The 18,600-nt window shown below is 38.4% G+C and overlaps 1 protein-coding gene across 1 annotated transcript in view; it reads left to right on the top strand.

Moving 5' to 3' along the window:
• COG6 (component of oligomeric golgi complex 6) overlaps positions 1 to 18,600 on the top strand; it is a 94,067-nt gene that overhangs the window by 36,705 nt on the left and 38,762 nt on the right. Inside the window, exons 11-13 of the mRNA XM_023749162.1 lie at positions 1,077 to 1,141; positions 2,218 to 2,309; positions 15,452 to 15,569. Coding sequence (XP_023604930.1) covers positions 1,077 to 1,141; positions 2,218 to 2,309; positions 15,452 to 15,569 — 275 coding nt within the window. The remainder of the gene's footprint in view (positions 1 to 1,076; positions 1,142 to 2,217; positions 2,310 to 15,451; positions 15,570 to 18,600) is intronic.

Genomic DNA, 18,600 nt, shown 5'->3' with positions numbered 1-18,600 from the left:
ACTAACCAACCCTTCTTTTAATTCTCATGTGAGTTTTAAAGTTTTTTGCATAATTAACTATGTACTAAATGTACTTAAAATTTTGGTTTCATTTCAAGGAAGAAAAATTACTATTTTTGAATTGCTAAAGTCTTTTGTTCACAGAAGTTCAGATCTTTGTTTTGACTACCTGAAGTTGAATGTCATAGAGGGGGCTAATGGATAATTAAGATATTCTGTTATTGATAGGCAGTGAAGCGAATTATTGTCACTGGAATCACTTTTGTTTTGCATGGCTTGGGCCCTCATCATTCTGGTTCAGCACATGATCTGCACAAGAGGCCATTGTACAAATTGGTGATAAGACTTAACCTCATCATTTTTAACTCTTTGGTATTCCAGCATATTTGTTAGATAGACACAAAGTCTGAACTTTTTAAAGTTGGTTTCTGTTATCCTTAAGTACCCAGTTTAAGAAAATGTATTTCTTAAAAAATGTTTCAGAAAACTTAATATGAGAGACAGTGTTAAGACCTGAGAAGAAAATAGATTGGAGTTAGATGAAATAGGTTATTCTATGGGAATGGCTTAATTTTTCTAAGCCTCGGTTTTATCATCTGTAAAAATGAAGGTGGTTGTAAGCAGTAAATGTCAAGTACCTAGTACAGAGCTTGATAAATAGTACTTAGTAAATTTTAGCTTTTCCATTAGATTACAAGGTGTGGTTTCCATTTTTCTCACTGCCTAGAATAAGGTGGTTGGAGAACAAATGCTAATAAATCTTCACAGTGCTTCCTTCAATTAATATCTTTTACACTCCCTTTTGACTCATATTTACTTTTTCACAAAAAAAATGTGTTCACTTTATCAATCACTAAATTAATCAATTTGTTAGTCAAATGAATTAACAAGGCTCTAAACTCAGATATTAACATAATTAATAATGGCCTAAGGGATATTGAACTTAATAAAATATGATTACATTTATTTCAAATGTTTGTTATTAGTGCCATTAGTCATATGTAGTATTTTTTCAGTTTTTTGAAAGTGAAATGTAATATGGAAAAATTTTTGAGTTATGTTATAATTAATTGTAGGTGTTGAAGAAAATATTCAAGAAGTTGTTGGGCATATCACTGAGGGGGTGTGCAGGCCTCTAAAGGTAAAATATTTCGTTTTTATGTATGTTATATGGTATCTGGTTAGATTATGCCCTTATTCTTATGAGTTTAAACACACTGATAACAGCCTGAATTAAAGCTGTAATTTTGTCAAATTAACACAGTATTGTACATAATAATGTATATTTAAAAATAATTATTGTTAATTTTCTAAGAAAGAAAATTTGAGACATTCTTAGTTTGCATATGTTGATTTTATTTTTACCTATTATGTTTCCAATAGTAATTTGTCAATCCCTTGAATTGAAGTAACTAATTTCTGAACACTTAACAGATTTACTAACAACTTTTCCATTTATTTTATTGTTTCAAGTATAGTAAACTTTTGTGATAGCAATAAATAATAAATCCAAGGATAAAATAATAAGTGTGTTATTATCAATACTATTTGTAGTACAGGAAACAGAATTTGAAGTCAAAATTAGAATTCCCACTTTGCAACTTAGTTGTGTTCACTTATTCAAATTGTCTAACTCTTCTGCACCTTAATTTTCTCACGTTAAACCTGTATATAAAAATATCTACCATCAAGGGGTATAGGGATGAACTGAGAAAACTGTGGATGAAGTATGTAGTTCTTGGCTTCTATAAGGCCTGCAATAGATGTTGTTTTTCTTTATTAAAGAGTAATTTGCAATTGTTGGTTTATTTTTCCTTGTTGACTGACTTCAGTTTACTGTATAGACATTGAAATCCAGAAGTTTCATGATTTATTCTTACCAATAATCAAACCCTGACCTCAGTGGTTAAGGTTGATGCTTAACCAATGAGCCACTTTGGCTGGGCTCATTATTCTATTGATTATTTCTGGTAGCAACTGCTTTGAGCCAAATTCTGTAGATAAGCAATTATTTTTTTGTAGAGTATATCAAAGTATTTTTTTTATTTTTCCATCCTCTATCATTTAATATTCAGAAATCTTTTATTTAGAAGGGATTTTATGATTTCTGCCACAATAAAGTTTTATTATTTTTAATGCTTTCTTTAACATAATGATTAGTGAAGAAAAGTTATGCTTTTAAGAAATGTTTAATATTTTTCTCACATGTTTTAATAGGTTCGAATTGAACAAGTAATAGTCGCTGAACCTGGAGCGGTTTTATTATATAAAATTTCTAACCTCCTAAAATTTTACCATCATACAATCAGGTAAGTGGAATGGTTAAATGTGCTTGTTAAATCCTGTGATACCTCAGTTCAGTTAGAACAGTGTAAGATTTTTTTTTTTTAATTTTCATTGTTTGCATGACTAAGTATAACTGGTAAAACTTCCACATGAATGAATGAACCATATGCATAATTATCTGTGTCATTTTTTCAGGTCTATTGTTTCCTTTTGCTTTTATTCTTCAAACAAAATTATATACATGCTTACATACATCCACAACATAGATAACATTGTAAATGCACTAGTAAAATAGATTTATAGCACCCAGAGCACTATATATTATACTCAGAATAAGGCATAATAAGTTAAATATCCTATTCTTGATGTAAATAACAAATTTTTTTTACCATTTAGTTTTCTATTAGTGACAAAACAAAACCATAGCTTTATCTTCTCTAAATAAAGCTACTTTAGCATCTCTAAATAAAAGCTGCGTTAGTGTCTCTAAATAAAACCTACTTTTATCTGATTAAGGACCATTTGTCTTATCCTATATAATAAAAGCCTAATATGCTAAGTGTCCGGTCAACCAGTCGGCTGTTCAACCAATCAAAGTTTAATATGCTAAGGCCGCTCAACTGCTCGCTATGATGTGCACTGACCACCAAGGGGAAGACAGTTGACCGGTCCACCAGTCACTGTGGTGTGCTCTGACCACCAGGGGGCAGATGCTCCACTGGTAGGTTAGCTTGCTGCTGGGGTCCAGCCCATCAGGACTGAGTGAGACAGACTGGACACGCCCTGGAGCCCTCCCGTGGTCCCTCCCCAGCTGGCCAACCTCTCATATTCCTCCCCGGCTCCGATCGTGCACTGGTGTGGTCCCTCAGCCTGGCCTGCACCCTCTTGCAATCTGGGACCCCTCGGGGGATGTCGGAGAGCCAGTTTCGGCCCAATCTCGCAGACCAGACCGAGGGACCCCACTGGTGCACGAATTTATGCATTGGGCCTCTAGTTTAAAATATAATCTTTGACTCCAAAGTTTGCATTCATTTTAGCTTTGCATATATATATGTTGATGGTATTCACCTACACCAGAGCTTTATTATAAATGTCACCTTAAGACTATATTATATATGTTGTTATGTTAAAACCCTGTCTTTTCAAACTTTATTTTTGATAGTTTCCATATTAGTTCATTAAAAATGATTTAAAAAATAATTTTTATCCAGTATGACAGTATGAGGAATAGAATGTCCATTGTTAAAATTGAAGATAATTATTATAACTAATAGTTCCTGGAGAGGTGTAAGGATCACTAGTTTGCAAATCACCAAAAGACTATGGCAATGATGTTACCTAAATTCTAATGACTGAGATTAAACATTCAAAACTTCACAGCTAAGAGATTGATTTCTTGTCCTACTGGTAGATTTTCAAATAAAACTAACCATGCAACTGATCAGAGATAGGATTTGGGTTCTCTAAAATTTTAGATATAAATTTATCACTTGCCATGACTCAAAAGCAATAAATTAATTTTAATTGTAAGGTATAGGCTTCCTAAAATAAAAGAATGATACATACTTAAGAGCTGAAAGCAGCTAACACATAGTTTATGCTATATTATGCAACAACAGTGGTAAAATAATTAAGTTATCTATGTAGTAATGCCGATATGGAAGTGAATGAAATTTATTATTTGAAGATAATGATAACTCAATACTAATGCAGAGAATCCTATCTAATAAAGAGGTAATATGCAAATTGACCATCACTCCAACACACAAGATGACCGCCCCCATGTGGTCAAAGATGGCCCCTGCAAGATGGCTGGCAGGGGAGGGCAGTTGAGGGCTATCAGGCCAGCAGGGGAGGGCAGTGGGGGGGACCAGCCCTGCAGAGGAGGGCAGTTGGGGGTGACCAGGCCAGCAGAGGAGGGCAGTTGGGAGGGACCAGCCCTGCAGAGGAGGGCAGTTGGGGGTGACCAGGCCTGCAGGGGAGAACAGTGGAGGGGACAAGGCCTGAAGGGGAGAGCAGTTAGGGGTGACAAGGCCAGCAGGGGAGGGAAGTTGGGGGGGACCAGGCCTGCAGGGGAGGGCGTTGGGTGGGACCAGGCCTGCAGGGGAGAGCAGTTAGGGGTGACCAGGCCTGAAAGGGAGGGCAGTTGGGAGCGATCAGGCCTGCAAGGGAGGACAGTTGGGGGGGACCCAGACCTGCAGGAGAGGGCAGTTGGGGGCATCCAGACCTGCAGGGGAGTACAGTTAGGGGTGACCAGGCCGGCAGGGGAGGGCAGTTGCGGGTGACCAGGCCTGCAGGGGAGGGCAGTTGGGGGTGACCAGGCCAGCAGGGGAGGGCAGTTGGGGGGGACCAGGCCTGCAGGGGAGGGCAGTTGGGGGCGACTAGGCTTGCAGGGGAGGACAGTTAGGGGTGACCAGGCCTGCAGAGGAGGACAGTTAGGGGTGACCAGGCCTGCAGGGGAGGGCAGTTAGGGGCAATCGGGCTGACAGGGGAGCAGTTAGGCATCGAACAGGCTGGCAGGGGAGTGGTTAGGGGGTGATCAGGCTGGCAGGCAGAAGCGGTTAGAGGCAATCAGGCAGGCAGGCAGGTGAGCGGTTGGGTGTCAGCAGTCCTGGATTGTGAGAGGGATGTCCCAGATTAGAGAGGGTGCAGGCTGTCCTGAGGGACACCCCTCCGCCCCCCGTGCACGAATTTCGTTCATCGGGCCTCTAGTGTTAAGGATAAAATAATTTGGATTCTGAATACAGTAGTAACTTTTAAGGCTTTGACAATTATAATTTTTCTACCTTTGAAGATAATAATTTTGAAGATGACAGTTAAGATATTTTGATAGTTTTGCATGTACTCTTCTACTTGTACACACATTTTATCATTTAGTCAATTTGAAAAGTTGACTATAAATGTCATTCTTCTAGGTTCTAATAAAATGGCAATGAACAAAGTTTAAACTTACATTCTAATAGCAGAGACAGACAAGTATAAAATAATTTTCAGTAGTGTGAAAGGACACTGAGGAGAAATAAAGCAGGACAAAGAAAGTAGAAAGTATAAGGAGTGGCCATGAATGACTAGTTGTATATATGTGTGACTGTTTTTGAAGGTCTTTTGGTGGAGGATATTTAAATAGAGATCTGAATAATGTAAAGGAGTTGGGATTGAAAATATCTTGGAGAAGAGTGCTCTATGTAGGTTCATACTCTGGCCTTAAAGCCATGAAAAGTTTGCATTGTAGAGGAGAAGGAAGGCCAGTGGTTGGAGTGGTATGAATTAGGGGGCAATGAAATCACAGAGGTAGGCAGAGGCCAGATGATATAGGACTTTGTAGGACATGGTGAGGGTTTAGATTAAAAAAAAAATCTTATTGTTGAAAGTATTATGTAGGTCCTCTTTTTCCCCCCCATTAACCTCTTCCGACTTGCTCCCATCCTTCTCCCTCCCTAAAATTTTATTGAGGATTTTAGTGTCTACATTCATCAGAGATACTGGCCTGAAGTTCTCTTTCTTTGTCATGGCTTTATGTGGTTTTGGAATTAGGGTAATGCTGGCCTCATAGAAAGAGTTTGGAAGTGTTCCTTCTTGAATTTTTTAGAATAGTTTGAATAGAGGTATTACTTCTTTGAATATTTGGTAAAACTCTCCTGTGAGGCCCTCTGAACCAGGGCTTTTGTTTGCTGGGAGTTTTTTATTTTATTTATTTTTATTACTGCTTCAATTTCATTAGCAGTCATTGGCATATTCAGGTTTTCTGATTCTTCCTGAATGAGTTTTGGAAGGTTGTATTTTTCTAGGAATATGTCCATTTTGTCAAACTTGTCCCATTTGTTGGAATAAAGTCTTTCATAGTATTTTATTACAATCCTTTGTTTTTCTGTGGGGTTACTTGTAACTTTACCTCTTTCGTTTCTGATTTTGTTTATTTGGGTCCTCTCTTTTTGTTCTTGTTGAGCCTGGCTAGAGGACCATCAATCTTGTTTATCCTTTTGAAGAAGCAGCTCTTGGTTTTATTGATCTTTTGTATTTTTTTTTTTTTTTTTTTTGGTCTCTATGTCATTTATTTCTGCTCTGATCTTTATTATTTCCTTCCTTCTGCTTGTTCTTGTTGCTCTCTTTCTAGTTCTTTAAGTTTCAGTGTGAGATAACTTATTACCAGTTTTTATGAGGTAGGCCTGTAGTGCCATGAACTTCCTTCTCAGGACTGCTTTCACTGTGTCCCATAGGTTTTGGATTGTTGTGTGTTCATTTTCATTTGTTTCCAGGATGTTTTTTATTTCTTCTTTGATCTCTTTGGTAACCCACTCATTGTTTAATAGCATGCTACTGAGACTCTATGTATTTGATTGTTTTTGAGTATTTTTATTGCAGCTGATTCCTAATTTCATGCCATTTTTGTCTGAGAAGATGCTTGGTATGATTTCGTTCTTCTTGAATTTGTAAAGACTTAGCTTGTGTCCTAACATGTGGTCTATTTTTGAAAATGTCCCATGTGTACTTGAGAATAATGTATTTTCTGTAGCTTTGGGGTGGAATGTTCTGAAGATGTTAATTATTTCCAACTGTTCTAGAGTGTCATTTAGGATTGCTGTTTCCTTGTTGATTTTTTGTCTAGAAGATTTATCCAATGATATCAACGGGCTATTACAGTCCGCTACTCTGATTGTATTTCTGTCAATCACTCCTTTGATATCCTTCAGGAGTTTTTATATATATTAAGATGCTCCTGTATTGGGTGCATATATGTTTATGAGAGTTAGAGGCTCTTATTGTATTGATTCCTTTAGTATTATGAAGTGACCTTCCTTATGTCTTGTTATGGCCTTCAATTTGAGGCCTATTTTCTCAGATACAAGTATTGCTACTCCAGCATTTTTTTCATTTCCACTTGCCTGGAAAATTGTTTTCTATCCGTTCACTTTCAGTCTGTGTCCTTTGTTGTAGGGTGTATTTCTTGTAGACAACATATATATGGGTCATGTTTTCTTATCATTCAGCTACCCTATGTCTTTTGATTGGAGTATTGAATCCATTTATGTTTAAGGTTATTGTTTATTAGACGCCTGGTGCACGAAATTTGTGCACTCAAGGGGGAGGGTCCCTCAGCCTGGCCTGTGCCCTCTCGCAGTCCTGGAGTCCTTGGGGGATGTCTGACTGATGGCTTAGGCCCTGTGGAGCAGGCCTAAGCCAGCAGTTGGACATCCTTAACACTGCCGCAGAGGCGGGAAAGGCTCCTGCCACTGCCACTGCGCTCACCAGCTGTGAGCCGGCTTCTGGCTGTGTGGTGCTCCTCCTGTGGGAGGGTACTGACCACCAGGGAGCAGCTCCTGCATTGAGCATCTGCCCCTGGTGGTCAGTGCGCATCATAGCAACCGGTTATTCCACTGTTTGGTCGATTTGCATATTAGCCTTTTATTATATAGGATAGGTTCATGTTTGTTGCCATTTTTATTCTTTATGCCTGTGTTCCTTCTTCCCTTTCTATTTCTTCTTTTTACAACAGTTCCTTTAGCATTTCTTGCATTGCTGGCTCAGTGGTAATAAACCTCCTTAGCCTTTTATTTCTGTGAAGCTCCTGATTTCCCCTTCAATTTTGAATGATAGCCTTGCTGAGTATAGTATTCTTGGATTCAGGCCCTTGCTTTGCATCACTTTGTATACTTCATTCTATTCCCTTTTGGCCTGGTGTGTTTCTGTTGAGAAGTCACTTGATAGTCTAATGTGAAATCCCTTGTAGGTAATTTTCTGCCTTGCTTTGGCAGCCTTTAAGATTCTTACTTTCTCATTGACATTTGCCAGTTCAATTACAATGTGTCTTGGTGTCAGTTGTTTTGGGTTCATCTTGTTTGGGATTGTCTGTGCTTCTTGGACTTCTGTGACTTTTTTTCTTCCCAAAGTCAGGGAATTTTTCTGTTATTATTTCTTCAAATAGGTTTTCTATTCCTTGCTCAGCTTCCTCTCCTTCTGGCACCCCTATTATGTGGGTGTTGTTTTGTATTGTCCCAAAGCTCCCTTAGACTCTCCTCCTGATGTTTAATTATTTTTTCCAGTTTCTGTTCTGCTTAGGTGTTCTTCCAACTTCTAACTTGCTGATTTGGCCTTCAGCGTCTTCTAGTCTACTGTTGAAACCTTCCATTGTGTTCTTTATTGCAGCTATGTCATTCTTCATTTCCCCTTGATTTTTACACATGCTGGTGAATTTCTTTTCTTTTTTTTTTAAATATATTTTATTGATTTTTTACAGAGAGGAAGAGAGAGGGATAGAGAGTTAGAAACATCGATGAGAGAGAAACATCCATCAGCTGCCTCTTGCACACCTCCTCCTGGGGATGTGCCCGCAAGCAAGGTACATGCCCTTGGCTGGAATCGAACCTGGGACCTTTCAGTCTGCAGGCCGACGCTCTATCCACTGAGCCAAACCGGTCAGGGCTGGTGAATTTCTTATCCAGATGTTTGAGCATCCTTATAATCATTACTCTGAATCTTTCTCTGACAAATTGCTTGCCTCCATTTCATTTAGTTCCCTTTCTGGTGAGTCCTCCTTTTCTTTCACTTGGGCATTGTTTCTTTGTCTCCCTCTTTTTGCTGTTCCCTTGTAATTATTTCTATGTATTAAATCAGATTGCTATGCCACTCAGATTTTTAAAATTGGTATTATGTAGTAGATTTTTGTGGGACCCAGTGGCACAGTATCTCAGGTCTCCTGGGCTGGATGTTCTAGGGAGGTCCCTTACTTGAGATATTTGGGTTCTCCAGATAGTTGGGTCTTTAATGTTATTGTCCCTTTCTTGGATGAAGTCTCCTCTCAGGGTGTCAGATTATGTGGAACAGTCCCTACCATGTCATGCCAAGCTGACAGAGCAGCACAAAATACAACATTAAAAGACACAACACAGACAGAACAGAACACGAATGTACACAAGACACCTATGATCCCAATAAAAGTGACCACCAGAGAGAAGAGAATGAGGAAAGTGAGAAGAGAGCAAGAATAATAACAGGAAATAAAAAAAAAGAAATGTGGGGAGAAAACACAACAAAACAAACAAATAAACCTAAAAGCACTAACAAAAAACACCCATAGAAAAGGGTGGGGCAGAATCTGTTTATGCAGAGCTTAAATAAAGAAAATTAGGTTAAGGATTTGGATGAATAGAGGAAGGATCATGGTTTAGAATAGAGGAAGGAGAAAAGAAATGAGAAGTAAAGATGAAAAGATTTAAAAAATTTTTTTAAAGGAGAATAGAGGAGAGAGAAGATAGGACTAAATTTAGGAAGAGAAACAAGTTAAAAAAAAATAGGAGAAGAAAAGAACAAGAGAAAAGAAAAAAAATTGTGTAGTTTGAAATAGATAAGAGAAGCGCAAATGATGGAGTAGGAGCAGGGAAGAGGCAATTAGATATATGAATAAAGCAACAGAGATTAGAATAATGACACATCAATAAAGCAGATAAAGAAGATCAATGTTTTTAAATGGGAAAAAAGAAAGAGAAATACTAAAACAGGAAAAGGAGAAGCAAAATGGGAGTAAAAAATGAGAGAAGAGAGGAAGAAAGAGGTGCAAAAAATAATATTAAAAAAGTAATAAAAAATAAAAATAAATAAAAAATATAAAGTGAAGTGTTGTTCACTTCAGCTGAGTTTTAATGCTCCCTGGGAACTGGTTTAGGACCACACTCTTCTGTTCTGTTGCTAATTCTGGACTTTCTGTTAGGTATTTAGGTGCTGGCCACTGTCAGGCTTTTAGCACCCTATTTGAAGCTCCAAGCGATCCACAGGTCCTCTGCTTATGTCAGTCTCTGTAGGCCTTGGCTACAAACAGGCAGGGCCATTCTGCTCTCTTTTCCTATGTGCCAGCTGTCAGTTTTAATCACTCAAGCATCTGTTTCTGACCGGGTTTTAGGTGCAGTTGGTGCTGTTTCGCTTTCAGGGAATAAGATAGGTATTTTTTCCTGACCCAGAGCTACTCCTTCGTGAGTGGCCCAAAATATTACCCTGCCCTTGGTTGGTCAGGAATCATTGGTTGGTAAGGAGACCACTGGGGTTGGCTGGAAACCTGGAGTTTTTATCGGTCTGGTTCCCAGAATAGCAGGGCTGAAGGCTCCTCTTCCAATGCAGTCACTAAGGGCTCCTATTCAGACCCGTAGGCTTGGCCTTTGCCTTTGTTTCCTTCTCTAAAGCAGGGGTCCTCAAACTTTTTAAACAGGGGGCCAGTTCACTGTCCCTCAGACCGTTGGAGGGCCGGACTCTAGTTTAAAAAAAAAACTATGAACAAATTCCTATGCACACTGTACATATCTTATTTTGAAGTAAAAAAACAAAACGGGAACAAATACAATATTTGTATTTGCATGTGGCCCGCGGGGCTGTAGTTTAAGGACCCCTGCAAAGCTTGGAATGAAGGGTGTGGCAGGCTATATCACCTGAGGCTATTGGGAGGGGCTAGCTTCTCTGGGGGAAAATGGCCGCTTAAGTTTGGACGCTTAAGACCAGATGCAGGGCTCCTGGCCAATGTCTCCCTGCCCTGCTTCCCTCCTCAGCCTCCCCTCAGGCACCTTGAGTCTGTGCCTGCCTCTGTGAGCTCCAGCCTCAGGTGAGTGTGCACAATTGAAAAGTCCTATGTTCTGGGATTAGAGAGGAAAAACAAAGACAAAACAAACCAAAAACAAGAAGGAAACCACGGCTTTTTCTCCCCACAGCACCTTGCTGTTTTCCCCTCATGGCATCATGGTAGCCAGCAGCTCTGTTGCTTCTTTACACAGTTGACTGTTAAGCCTGTTGCCAAGGGATGCAGCTTTGGTGCTTAGCCTGGGCAGGGCTTCTATTTTCCTGAGGGAGCTGGCACTCCCGTAATGCAGCTTCTTCCTCTACCTCTCGGCCTGCCAGCCCTCTCAAACCCATGTCCTGTTCTTCCTACTGGTCTCTAGGTGTTTTCTGCCCTTCCTTTTTGTAGCTTGTCTCCTCAGCTGTGCTTAGTTTGTTAATTCCAGTTGGTTGTTTTTTGATTTAGTTATATTTCCACCTGTCCCCTGGATGAGGTGCATGACATGTCTGCCTATTTGGTCACCATTTTTTCTCCAAGGGTTTTAGATTTTTATACTGAGTGGGTTGGGGAAGATGTGGGAGAGTTTTGAAAGACTTGAGCTGATTTATGATTAATTTGACTCTGGGTACTCTGTGGATAATGTAATGTGGTGGGGCAAAAGGGGGACAAAGAAGGCATTTAGGAAGCAGTTGTGATAGTCTTGGAGATGGTGAAAAGTAGTTGGTTTTGGAGATAGCCAGTTATAGCCAGTAGGACATATCTGTGAACTAGATGAGGTCAGCTCTGAATAGTTACATGCTTGTAATATTTATTTATTTAGTGGTTAAGAAGAGAAGAAACCCCCAAAGAAAACTGGGAAGGAATAGGCACTGAAGTTGGGGAAAAATAGGAGATAATGCAAGTCCCAAAAAATTTTTTTCTCCTGTACATTAAAACTACTGGAGGATATAGATTCCATCACAATGCAGGAGTAAACCAAAAAAGGGAAGATTTGGAATCCAGGAAACAGGAAATCCAGTATACTTTGATTGCGTTTTCTTTCTGGTAAAACTTTTTCTTTCTGTAGTTAATAATTGCTTGGTTTTATACTTGCTTACTTTTCTATGTCCTTACCACTATTTTAGACCTAAACTATTAAGTAGACTGCATTTTCTACCATATATTCAAGAACACCCAATTTACCTCCTCTCTTCTCTTCCCCACATCCCTTTCAGAGCCCCCATTCTACTTCTCCAGTTTAAACTAGTTGCTCTCTAGGCTACTACATGGATATTACCCTGGGATTTGTCTTCTCACAAGCCTGCTCGTTCTCTTGTGTTGGATTCCCTGATTCCTTGGTCAGCTCTGAATAGTATTTACATGCTTGTAATAATGAAACATTGAATATTTATTTACTAGAGTGCTATGATATAACAATTAGGAAGCCTGGAAAAGATGAAGTTTGATGTATTGAGGTGGAGGAGGAGCATTGTATAATAGAATTTAGCTCTTGTCTTCTATATCAGGGAATTTGTATGTAATACCTAACATTGAAAAATTAAGTAATAGGAGTATGAGCAAATTGGGTAGAAATATGAAGTGAAATACCAAAAGATAAGGTATATAAATGTTGAATCCCTATATTGTACCCCTGAAACTAATATAATATTATAGGTCAACTGTACTTTTAAAATAAGGAAAAAGGAAAAGGGAAGGGAGGGAGGGAGAGAGGGAGGAAGGAAATAAAAAAAAGAAAAGAGAAAAAGAGAGTGATTAGAAACCATGAATTGGTCTTCAGAATATGACAAGCTAGATAATGATTGAGAGGTCATGATAATAAGGATTAGCTTTGTATTCATGGCTTTAAAGAAACCAGAGTAGGCTCAATGGAAAGTGGCCTCTGAATCCAAATAAATTCAGGCAGGGAGCCTAAAGGAAAAACAAAAACAGAAAAGCATCTACAAGTAGCTGGTCTGGTTACTGATGTCTAGTGATTACTTAGTAAACATTAGTAAATTCTAGATCTGAGTAACTGCAAAATATGGCTGATAACTCAAGTTTTTTAAAATAAATGATGTAAATATATCTTGTTCTTGCTCTAAATTTTTCACTAAAATGTCAATTTCTTCTTGTATCCATTTAGTTTTCTTTCCTCTTCACTTGATGTATTATACTTTTAAGAGGCATATTTATTTTTATCATATGGATAGGCATATGTGGGAATTCCAGTTTATTTTGGTGTTTAGCTTATAATATTTTTAACTGAGATACTTTAATTTTCAAAAAGTACTACTATTATGTTTCCCTGTTTAACGGAATCTGCTTTTACTTTTCTGCTTATATATTTTAAATTGATAATTTGCTTTGTCTCCATTAACTGTATAGGAATTTGTCCCAATATATTTTCATTTCAGAATATATTAAAATATATAGTACTAGAGGCCCGGTGCACGAAATTCGTGCACTGGGGATGGGTGGGGGGGTCCCTTAGCTCAGCATGTGCCCTCTTGCAGTCCGGGACCCCTCCCTTGTTACTGCCCACCTGCTTGCTGCTTCCTACTGCTTGGCTTGCTGCTCCTTAGTGCTTCCACGAAGGCCTTGGGTCTGCTGGGTGCCGGGCCTGCGGGTTTGTGTCTCTGATACCCCCAGCAGCCCCAGCACCAAGGTGGCGGGCCTTGGGGCTGCTGGGTACAGGCCCCCGGTTGCGTGTTTGTGTCTTCTATCAGGCCCCCAGCAGCCCCAGCAGCCCCAGCACCACCTAAATAACTTAAGGGAAACTTTATTTAGTCTTCTTTTAAAAGCAATCTAGTTTAAAAATGAGTTGCAGTTAAGACAGAACAAAGAACATGGTACCTAAGAGTGAGATAGACTGATAGAGGAGAGGCTGGGCACTGGTCAGGGGCTTACATGCCAACTGTTCTCCACCTGGGAAATGATGTAAAATCGGTTTCTTTAGTTTTCTGCTTAATGGTCTTCTCCAGCACTGAGGTCAGAGGAGCCGCCTTCCAGCCCCCAGGCTGCTTCTCAGAGCCGGAAATTTCGCCATAGGCCTCTGCCTAGGACAGGACCTCTGAACCCCCAGGGTGCATAAACACACAGGGCTTCCATCAGGCTCCGCTGATCCCGGGACCGGGATGCATCTCGGCTCTGCTGATCCCGGGGCCCTGAGGCCTCTCGGCTCCGCTGATCCCTGGGCCGGGAGGCCTCTCGGCTCCGCTGATCCCCGGGCAGTGAGGCCTCTCTGCTCTGTGGCTTCAGGGCTGTTTGGCTTCGCTCTACCGCTTGGAGCCTGAGTATGCAGATTAACCGCCATCTCTTAGCTTCTATAATTGAAACATTGTATCTTTTGGAGCTGTTGCTTGAGGAGCTCAGAGCCCCGCAGCTGCAAGCGGGAACCTTGGTTTCCTCTATCGCTGGGGCAACCAAGCATCCTGTTCTCAGCTGCCTGGCTGCCCGCCGCCATCTTGGTTGGCAGTTAATTTGCATATCGCCCTGATTAGCCAATGGGAAGGGTAGCGGTCGTACGCTAATTACCATATTTCTCTTTTATTAGATAGGATTAGTGTTTACTCTTATAGCATATGCAGTATGTCAGTTCTCAGTCAATTTGCTGTATTTTTTGCTTATTATTTACTGTTATTAATACCATTATATGTATTTTTAGCAATCTAAAACAATTTTTAGTATAGTAAGTAATATGTTATTTTGCCTGTGGAAATTATTTCCTGCGGATTACAGTATATTTTTGCATCAACAAAACCCTTTTCCCCTAAAAACAAATTTTAAAATCACTTTCAGTACACAAATTAGGAAAATCAAATTGGGAATTTTCTTATATACATGATTGTCTTATATCCTGGGAAAAATGGGAAACCCCTTTGGATGGGTCTAAAGACATATCCTTGTAATGGCAAATTGAGAATTACAGATGGGCTGATTATTTTAAAATATCACATTACTCATAATTAGTCTAAATATATATCTGCTACTTAGGTAGCTTTATAAATTTTGAAAAAAAAGTATCATTTATAGGTGTGTTACTGATATGGTATAACAATTTTAATTCAAGGAAAACTCAGTATTAATAAAATTTAAATGTTCTATCAGTAGAGCTATTGATGGAATGGTTTTCCTACAATTAAAATTATATATTCTTAGATAAACAAGACATGCATTTATTTTAGTAGTGGAAAAATAGAAGTACAGGTTTGCATATTATGAGTTTGTTCTAACACACTGTTTTTTTGAAAGAGATTGTGAAGTATTAAAAATATAGTACTTTGTTTTCATTTCTTCATTATCTAACTCAAAATGAAAAACACACACACCAAACTGTCATTTTTATGTGATACCAGAGTAATTGGTTTTAATTCATAGTTAGTGATGTAAATTTTTACATCATTATCAATCTTCTATATAAAAACTTATATTTTTTCTATTTGACTTTGGGTGGTGGGCACAAAATGCAATATACACTTCATGTATTATAGAAATGTACATTTGCAACCCATATAATCCTATTATCCAGTGTCACCCCAATAAATGTAATAAAAGAAACTTTTATTTAAATCTAGATCTTTCTAAATAATTCAGTTAAATAACTGAATTGTTTTAGCCTGTTTTGCAACCTGAAATGTTCTTTGCTTTTAGTGGCATTGTTGGAAATAGTGCTACCACATTGTTGACTACCATTGAAGAAATGCATTTGCTAAGCAAAAAAATATTCTTCAATAGCTTGAGTCTTCATGCAAGTAAATTAATGGACAAGGTATGTTTGAAAAATGCAATTCTTAAACTATTTGAATGTGTATCTTTCACATTTAATGTTTTGCTGTTTTTACACTGGTGATTTTTTTTTCATTCCATAAAATGTTTTTTTTGGTTCTTCCTATGAATAACAAAATTCATTTTGAGATGGCTTACTGGATCTAGGTTTATAGCCTGTGTTCCTGGAACAGCATAACATTGAGTCATAATTGGAGATAGGATCTTAAGCCCTAGTTTCACTACCGTTTTTCTATAACCAAAATTTTGTAACTAAATCAAACTTACTGTATTTAGGTCAGGGCTAAAATGACATACAAATTACAAAACTGGAACTCTTACTTAATGTTTTTTCTAAACAGCTTATTGTATTTTTACTCTCCGATGGTCCAGCTTTGTCTTTATGAAATGTATGCTCCTTTGAGTTTAGTACTATAATTAATTATGGAAATAAACATCATAATAACCCCTCCCCCAGGAAATAAAACCAAATAAATAACAACAACAGAAACCTGAAAGAATCCTATGAGAACTTATTTTAAATTGAGCAGTGTGTTGTGATAGGACCAAAAGGAATGGGTTTATAGTGATCAATTTTTTTTTTTTTTACTTATAATTATTAAAGACTAAAATTTTTCAAGGATGCATCACAGTCACTACTGGCTCCTTCTCCTTTTTAAACTATGCTGTTGTATCTAATAGCCTGGTTATATTAGGCACAGGTTTTATAATAAAGTGTATGATAGTCAGTAGCAATCCAGTCTAGAGTATCTTGTCAATTTTTACATTCCTGAATGCAGAGAAACCTTAATAGGAGTTTTCTTTCTGATCCCCATGCATGACTCAAATTCTTTTGGAAAAGCAACATGAATTTGTAGAGCTGGCGTATTTATCTTATACTTTTTCCTGTTTATGTATTTCTGTTTGCACAAGAAGTTTACTAACAATTCTGGTTATGTATATATGTTTATAGGCATTTTTATTTAGATACAATTTTAAGAAATTATTTGTATATGATAAAAACTTTTAACATGAATAAATGTGCTAGCTGATGAGAATGCAAATCAAACAATCAATGTCTATTGGTGTCAAATTGCTTCTCCTTTAGCAGAAAATAGTCCAATAAATTAGTGATTACTACAGAATCACGTTTTTTGAAAGGTGTGTGTTCAAGGCCTTTTAACACATTAAGAGGAGTATACCTTCATATACTCCTTTGCAGAGAGGAGCTTTTCTGAGAGGGACATATAAGAATTGAACTTTGAAGGACATAGGGGATTTAGATAGGTGAAAAGGGGACTGGGTAGAGATCATCCTGAGTAGAGGAAATAAGTAGAACATGCAAGAACACAAGCTGTGAGTCACCAATAAAAATTTTTTTTCATTTAGTAAAAAAATCACTTGGAAAGTAGTATGGCATATAAATAGGAGAAAGACCAGGTTGCAAATAGGACAATTAGGGCAGTAATGAAGTAATTTTAATGGAAGTGTGTGCTCTAAGGCTTCTAGGAAGAGCCATGAAGGGATAGATTCTTGAAGGGTAAAGATAAATTTTCCAAGCTTGGTGACTGACTGAATATTAGTAAATTACAGGGAGGGGTCTAAAATAATTCCTAAGTTATTCACTTGGGAATATTGATATTAATCATAAGTATCTAGAATACAGAGGGTAAGAAAACAGTGTATGAACATATTGGAAATATCAGAGTTAGAGAACCTAAAAAGAAAACAAAAACAATGAAAAAAAAAGATTTGAGCAGGTAGAAGAAAGACTTAATGAACTTGAATATAGTTCAATGGAAATTTCAAGTCTGAGGAATGAAAAGAAAATACAGAGCCTAAGTGACCTGTGGAATACTATTTATCAGACCACCATGAGTATTGTGGAAATTCTAGAAAAAGAAGAGAGAAAGGTGAAGAGAGAATATCTGAAGAAATAATAGCTAAAAATTCCCGTGTTTGATGAAAGACATGAGTAAAAATATCCAAAAGCTCAAGGAACTCTAAATAAGATGAGCTCAAAGAGACCCATCTATTTATATATATATAGAAGGCTAAGTGTCCATCTGTCCGACCGGTAACTATGACATGCACTGACCACCAGGGGGCAGACCCTCAATGTAGGAGTTTCCATGACGTGCATTGGCCACTTAAAAATAAATGGCACCACGTACCTGGCACCGACAAACCAACACTCGGCTTCCCCCAAGTGGGACACAGGCCCCGCCACCACCCCAGAGCGACACACCACCAAATTGCAGCCAATGCTGCCAAGACCCCATTGTGCAAAATGCGGCCCACAGCCCAGCTCAGCCCAGAAACAGTGGCTGTGGGTGCCGGGTAATGACGTCATGTAGCAACGTCTGGCTTCCTCTCCCTAGTGACTAGCCTTCTTGCAGTTTCTTCAGCGCAAGAACCTGACTTGCTTTATAGCTAGGTGCAAACATTTTACAGTTTAACCAAATGTTTGTGAAGTGTTTTCCCGTGGCTCATCTCATTTGATCCTCACGGAAGTCCTGGAATAGGTAAATAGGAGACTCAGTAGAATCCTATTTTCTTTTTTTTTAAAATATATTTTTTATTGATTTCAGAGAGGAAGAGAGGGAGAGAGAGATAGAAACATCAATGATGAGAGGGAATCATTGATTGGCTGCCTCCTGCACACCCCGCACTGGGGATTGAGCCGCAACCCAGACATGTGCCCTTGACCAGAATTGAACCTGGGACCCTTCAGTCCAAAGGCTGATGCTCTATCCACTGAGCCAAGCCAGCTAGGGCCCTATTTTCTTTTCATTAGCAAGATGCGAATAGTGATATTAAAATATTTATTCTAATTAATTTCCTTTCAATGTGCATGAATCTGAGCACTAGGACACTAGTATAATCATATATATATATATATATATATATATATATATATATATAAATTCCTATCTAATAAAAGAGAAACATGGTAATTAGCCGTACCTCTGCTACCCTTCCCATTGGCATAATGCAGGGCAATATGCAAATTAACTGCCAACCAAGATGGCGGC

The sequence above is a fragment of the Myotis lucifugus genome, unplaced genomic scaffold (genome assembly GCF_000147115.1).
Source record: "Myotis lucifugus unplaced genomic scaffold, Myoluc2.0 scaffold_7, whole genome shotgun sequence".
Classification (NCBI taxonomy): domain Eukaryota; kingdom Metazoa; phylum Chordata; class Mammalia; order Chiroptera; family Vespertilionidae; genus Myotis; species Myotis lucifugus.
This window is presented reverse-complemented; position numbering and strand designations above follow the sequence as displayed.